Source organism: Anas acuta, chromosome W (assembly GCF_963932015.1).
Source record: "Anas acuta chromosome W, bAnaAcu1.1, whole genome shotgun sequence".
NCBI classification, from domain to species: Eukaryota; Metazoa; Chordata; class Aves; order Anseriformes; family Anatidae; genus Anas; species Anas acuta.
Window position 1 is genome coordinate 10,841,008 of NC_089016.1, and position 6,402 is coordinate 10,847,409.

General features: G+C 51.7%; 1 protein-coding gene across 1 annotated transcript; it reads right to left on the reverse strand.

Annotated features, from left to right (window-relative positions):
• Positions 1-3,613: 3,613 nt before the first annotated feature.
• Positions 3,614-4,573, reverse strand: LOC137846904 (olfactory receptor 14C36-like). Its single transcript, XM_068665011.1, has one exon. The coding sequence runs from the start codon at positions 4,571-4,573 to the stop codon at positions 3,614-3,616; it is 960 nt and encodes a 319-aa protein (XP_068521112.1).
• Positions 4,574-6,402: the final 1,829 nt, after the last annotated feature.

Sequence of the window (6,402 nt, forward strand, 5' to 3'; positions counted from 1 at the left end):
GTCCCCCTGCAGCCCATGGAGTACCACGGTGGAGCAGGGTTCCATGCTGCAGCCCGTGGAGGAGGCCACGGTGGAGCAGGTGGCCCTGCACCGACGGAGGCTGCCGCCTGTGGAAGACCCCTGCCGGAGCAGATTCCGGGCCGGACCTGTAGCCCGTGGAGAGGAGACCACGCAGGAACAGGTGACCTGGCAGGAGCTGCTGCCCGTAGGGGAGCCAGGTTGGAGCAGTTTTCTCCTGAGGGATGGACCCCGTGGTACAGACCCATATCTGGAGCAGTTCTGGAAGAGCTGCTGCCTGCGGGAAGCCCACGCCAGATCAGTTCATCAAGGACTGTATCCCGTGGGTGGGACCCCACAGCACAGGGGACGAGAGTGACTGAGAAGGAGAGGCTTAGAAGACGTGTTGCAGACTGACCATAACCCCTATTCCCCCGTTCCCCTGCGCCGCTCGGGGGGGAGGAGGTGGAAGAGGGTGGATGGGGGGGGAAGGTGCTTTTAGTTTCTTTCCTTTGTTTCTCACTTCTCTAGCTTGTTAGTAATGAGCAATAAATCTTATTATCTTCTTATGCTGAGTCTGTTTTTGCCCGTTACAATAATTATTGCGTGATTTTTCTTGTCCTTATCTCAACTCTTGAGCCGTTTTCACATATTTTCTCCCCATTCCTCTTTGAGGAGGGGGAGTGAGAGAGCAGCTGTGGTAGAGCTCGGCTGCCCACTCAAGCGGAACCACGAAAACGACCCAGGCATAAAGAAGGCCCCAACATGGGTTGTCCTGTCCCTTCTGCTTGAGTCCACGACTGGACAGCAGGAGGCACAAGGCTTGGCTGTGTCTAGCCAAGAACCTGCAAGGCCAGCAGCAGGCCCATGGCTTGGAAGCTTCTGCTAAGGTGACTTGTGTCTGGTTGGCTGACAGGCCACAAGAAGCCTGATGTGCTGGGATGCCTACTTCAAGAGTGGTTTCCACCCTGATGGAGCTTCCTTTGGTAATAGGAAAGAGCAGCAGAAAAAACCTTCCACGAAGTGTACCTTGGAAGTTATGCATTGGCCACGAGGAGGAAGAAATGTCCCTCAAAGGGTCATTCTGTGGTGCCAGAGACCACCCTCTGATCAGACCGTGGCTTTGTATTTCAAGGAATACCTGGTGAGGGCTGACGAGACATGGGTGAAAGCAAATGATGAGAGCAATGTGGTGTACAGAGCTGCGTGTCTGCAGACTTCAAGAAAATAGGGCAATGTGTGGGACAGAATAGGAAAGCCTGCGGAGGAGAAGGGAGAGGGTGCTGGTAAAAAGGGAAGGTGCTAAGAACCTTGAGATATTTGTCTCCTTGGCTAGAGCTTATAAGGAGAGATGTTATACTTGTTGCAATGGGGTCTCATGGATTCCTTTCAACCCTGTGCAGCACCTCAGAGGTGTCATACCAGTGTTCTTCTCATGGCATCCCACTGTCCACCACAGCCCACAGGCCCCAGCAAGAGCCTTGAGCCAGACGTGATTGTACAGGATCTCGCCTTCCAGTGGCTGGGGCCAACCCTTGGCCCTTTTGCATCACCAAAACCAACCAAGACTTTTCTCAGCACAGTGCTTTGCCTGTCTGTAACCATGGCCTCCAATTATCTGCCCTAACAAGGCCCTGGGGAGGCTTTGTTAGTAACAGCCCTCAGTGGGGCCCATTCATACTCCAAGTCACTTCAACTATTCCTCCTGACTTTACTTGCTCAAGTGGTTGCATTACTCTTCTCTCAGTACCTGAGCTTCATAGACTGAGCATCAAAATACACCATGGAACTCATTAAAATGAAGAAAATCCTAACATCTCTTCCATTTTAATCTTCAAGCCTTCACGCCTATAGCAGCTACTTGCAGAGCTTGCAAGATGTAATTAAGGAAGAAGATTTCAAAGAGCAACTAATAAAAACCTTTTCTAGTTTCAAAGGCTGAATTTTGCTGCATTTCAGTTTTCAGCATCATTCTCCTATTGCTATTCATCCAGGGTGACTTCTTTGGAGACCTTCATTGGGAGGAAGAGCAGAGTGTGCTGGTCTGACACCTCCACTGCCAGCAGTGGTCTTTGTCCCTATAACTGCAGCCCAGCGCAGCACGTGAAACCCTTTCTAAGATAGGTCAGGGGTGCCTTCAGAAAATATAAATTAAATAAAAATAAAATAAAATAAAATAATAAAATAAAAATAAAAGAAAAGAAAAGAATTAAAATAAAATAAAATAAAATAAAATAAAATAAAATAAAATAAAATAAAATAAAATAAAATAAAATAAAATAAAATAAAATAAAAATAAATTTGAAATGACCATTGGATCCTGAGAAATTTAGCCTGAATCTCAGTAGACACCTGGACATCCATGGACTATCTTGGGTCTTCTGTGGAAAACTCAGGGTGAAAAATAAAGAAAATATGTCTTTATTGGCTGTGTCCAGTAGAGCCTGATACATTTGTGGTCTGATTTGCCAGGCCATTAAATATACCCAATCCAGTAAACCCGATTGTCCCTTTCCTCCCTGCCTCCCCCTGGCTGGAAACAAGACCCCTCTAGTCCTGCTCATAGTATTCATTACAATGTCTGGTAGATGGCCCAATGGAAACATGTCCCACTACAGAACAGCCATCCCAGAGGACAGGGGAGACAGCGATGAGAGCCAAGGGATGCATTTCGTTGCTGGAAGTGGGGCCCAACAGAGAGAAGGAATCTTGGACAGTGTGGTGGGGGAGGCCAGCAGAAGCAGCCCAAGGGGTGGTGCTGCTTGTGAGGACACGTTTGTGGCAGCAGCCTGAGTGGGCAGCAGCTGTGCGCAGGCGAGGGGAGGCCAGGACGCACATGCTGAGAGTGCTCCTGCCAGCAGAGCCAAGGCTGGGGCCAAGCCCAAGGGCAGAGGCAGGCCCAGGGCAGGCAGCTGCAAGGGCCATGCTGAGCTCCCTGCCCCTGCAGCAGCCGCCCTGGCCCTCAGCAGATGTGCTGGCCGGCACGCACGGGGAGGTGTTGGCGTGCATCAGAGAGCAGTAAGGAGAGTGCTGGAGAGGGCTGGGGCCAGGCGGGTGGCAGAGCCCCATGCAGGGGCTGCCTGGGGGTCTTTCGAAAGCCATGCTCCTAGGGGCACTGGCTGGAAGGCCACTTCTGATTCAGTGGTGCAACAAGACAGCAGTGTGGAAGAGAAGTGTGACCAGCACTGCTGCTGTCAGTGTTCGTGGGTCCAAGGAAGTGGTGACCCTGACTCAAAGGCTGCAGGGAGGGAGTGCCTGCCAGGGCAGAAATGGGCAGCCCCAAAGGAGGACACCAGGGCCTTCCACCACGTTGTAGCAGGGATCTTCATCCCACAACCACTGCTGTACCTGAGAAGAGTGTATGAGAAATGAGATCCACAGAAACTGACTACCTGCTGGTTCCTTTATCTAGTTAGTTACAAAGAGCTTAGAAGCACCTCTACATGAGGTCTTTGGGTTAGAAGAAAAGGAATAAGGAGATAGAGGAATAAAAATATCTTATTATTTTAAATAATAATATAAGAGATAATATTTAGCATATTGGAATAATATTGAAAAGGATGAACAGTTTTTGAAATATATGAACAAAGATGTTTCTGCCTTCTCCAGCTCTACGTCAGGGAATCACAAGCAGAAGATGGCTTCTTCGTCGAAATACTGAATATAGCAACAACTTCCTCAGTGCCTCCTTGAGCTCCTTATTCCTCATGCTGTAGATGATGGGGTTCATTGTGGGAGGCAACGCTGAGTACAAAACAGCCACCACCACATCCAGGAATGGAAAGGAGATGGAGGGGGGCTTCAGGTAAGCAAACACGGCAGTACTGAGATACAGGGAGACAACGGCCAGGTGAGGGAGGCACGTGGAAAAGGCTTTGTGCCGGCCCTGCACAGAGGGCATCCTCAGCACTGCCCTGAAGATCTGAGTATAGGAAAAAACAATGAAAACAAAACAACCAACACCTAAACAGGCACTAACCAGAAGAAACTTGGCTTCTGTGAGGTAGGTATTTGAGCAGGAGAGCTTGAGGATGTGGGGGATTTCACAGAAGAACTGCTCCACAGCATTGCCTTGGCAGAAGGGTGGGGAAAATGTGTTGGCTGTGTGCAGGACAGCAATAAGAAAGCCACTGCCCCAGGCAGCTGCTGCCATCTGGGCACAAGCTCTGCTGCCCAGGAGGCTCCCGTAGTGCAGGGGCTTGCAGATGGCAACGTAGCGGTCATAGGCCATGACAGTGAGAAGAAAAAACTCTGAACCAATAAGGAAGACTAAAAAGAACACCTGAACAGCACATCCTTGATAGGAGATGGCCCTGGTGTCCCAGAGGGCATTGGCCATGGCTTTGGGCAGAGTGGTGGAGATGCAGCCCAGGTCGAGGAGGGCGAGGTTGAGGAGGAAGAAGTACATGGGGGTGTGGAGGCGGTGGTTGCAGGCTACGGCGCTGAGGATGAGGCCGTTGCCCAGGAGGGCAGCCAGGTAGATGGCCAGGAAGAGCGCGAAGTGCAGGAGCTGCAGCTCCCGCGTGTCTGCGAATGCCAGCAGGAGGAACTCACTCACTGAGCTGATGTTGGGCATTTGCTGACTCTGGACACAGTTGTCTGCTGAAGACGAGAAGGGAGAAAAAAGTTAGAAGAGGCTTCTCTGAGGAAAACATATTGCAAGTTTTGGAGCACCACCCAGCACAACCCCTGTCTATGCAGCTGAACCTTTCTGCATCTCTCTTGCTTGAGCTGCAGCTGGTGCTGGTTGAGAGTGGCACTGGGAGCAGGGGCTGCTGTGGGCTGCAGAAGACTCCTTCTTGTTGTACAGCAGGGGGAAGCAGGAACATGGGGGAAACTCTAGTTCAGTTCACTGATCAGGTCAATGGAATTTGCAGTGCTGTTTCAAACAATGCATCTCAATGCAGAACAGAGCTTCAGATGCCACTGTTGAACACTGCCGTTCTCAGCTGCCCTGTGTAACCCATCTGTGACCTTCAGGACCATCCCACACAGGTGTTTCCCTGAGAAGAAACTGAAGACAGTTGAGAGCAGAGACATCCCAGTCCCAGTGCAGCTGGAGAGAAGCCTCACCTTGTCTGTGGGTTGTGAGCAAGTTCTCAGCTCTTCCCTCCTAGCCAGAGGTGCCGAGGCTTCACTCCAGCTGCCCTGCATCCTTCTGGAGAGCAGAACGCAGCCCAGGAGGATGCATTACAGACAGAGCTGGATATTTGCAAGCTGGGGTGTCCCAATATCCAATCTGCATCCCCTGCAGTGTCTGAAGGATGCTTGGCCACCACACTCTTGGCTGACTAGAGGTAGCTAGGTTATGACACTCCACGGGGCTTCTGCCAGACTTCCTCACCTCGCAGGGCAACCCAGCAGGACTCTCAAAGCCTACTGCATTGCCCACTGCCCTCCCAGAAACAAGACCCAGCAGGAGACCCTTCCAGGACCCGCAGCTGCATGGCCCTGCAGACAGGCACTTACCTTGTCAAGGGCTGTGCAGGTTTCTCCTGCAGGCAGCTCTCAGCATCCTCCCACTGCCAACTGCTTCCAAGCCCTCTCTCCTTCTCTGCTCTCCCCATGCCAGCTGCAGTCAGAGCCCCCAGCCCTGCTGCGCTGTGCAGAGGAGCTGCTCCTGGGCACAGCTGGCTCTCCGCTTCATGGGACTTTCTGAAAAGTGTTTTCTTTGTCCCATGAGCCTGGTCCAGCTCAGCAGCACAGCACCAGCCCAAGGCACTGCAATCACCCCTCTGGGGGCTTGGCTGATGAGCCCACAAACCTCAGGCACTCAGAGACAATTGAAGACATCTCTCCAGAAGTGCAAGTCAGAGGCAAGTTTCCTGCAGTGTCCCCCTGAGGGCCAGCACTCACACAGCCTCCCTTGGAGCTCGTTAGAGCAGAACCCTGGAGGCAGTGAGGACAAGGAGACAAAGGCAATGTGAAGGTGATAGTGATGTGTAGGAAAACTGGATGTGTGTCACCAAGCACAAGGGTCAGGCCTTGAACTCAAGTGCCTGGGAAGGGAGATCCCTTCCCTTGATAGGTTGCTCAGGGCTCTTTGTGGGGCACTAGGAGACGCGGATGTGCATGGCCAAGAACAGGAGAATGTCACGAGCCCTGCCTGCTTCATTGGAGGGGGCGAGGAGACAATGAGGCCCTGGTGCTTTCACAGTCAGCTGTCTCCTCATGGATGTCACTGCAGAGACAACAGCCATAGCCATGGAGAGAAAGACCTGGGTCCTGCTAGGACTTTGAACCTTGCCATAGCCCTTGCTCCTCTCCAAACCAAGATGGCCTAGAGAATCCCAGACGTGTACCTCTTTACTGGTTAGTTGTAGACACTTGTCCGTGTGGTATCTCAGCAGACCTAAGCTGAGTCTAACTCAGATCTTCTTGGTGACCATGCTCCTCGTAAGGCAG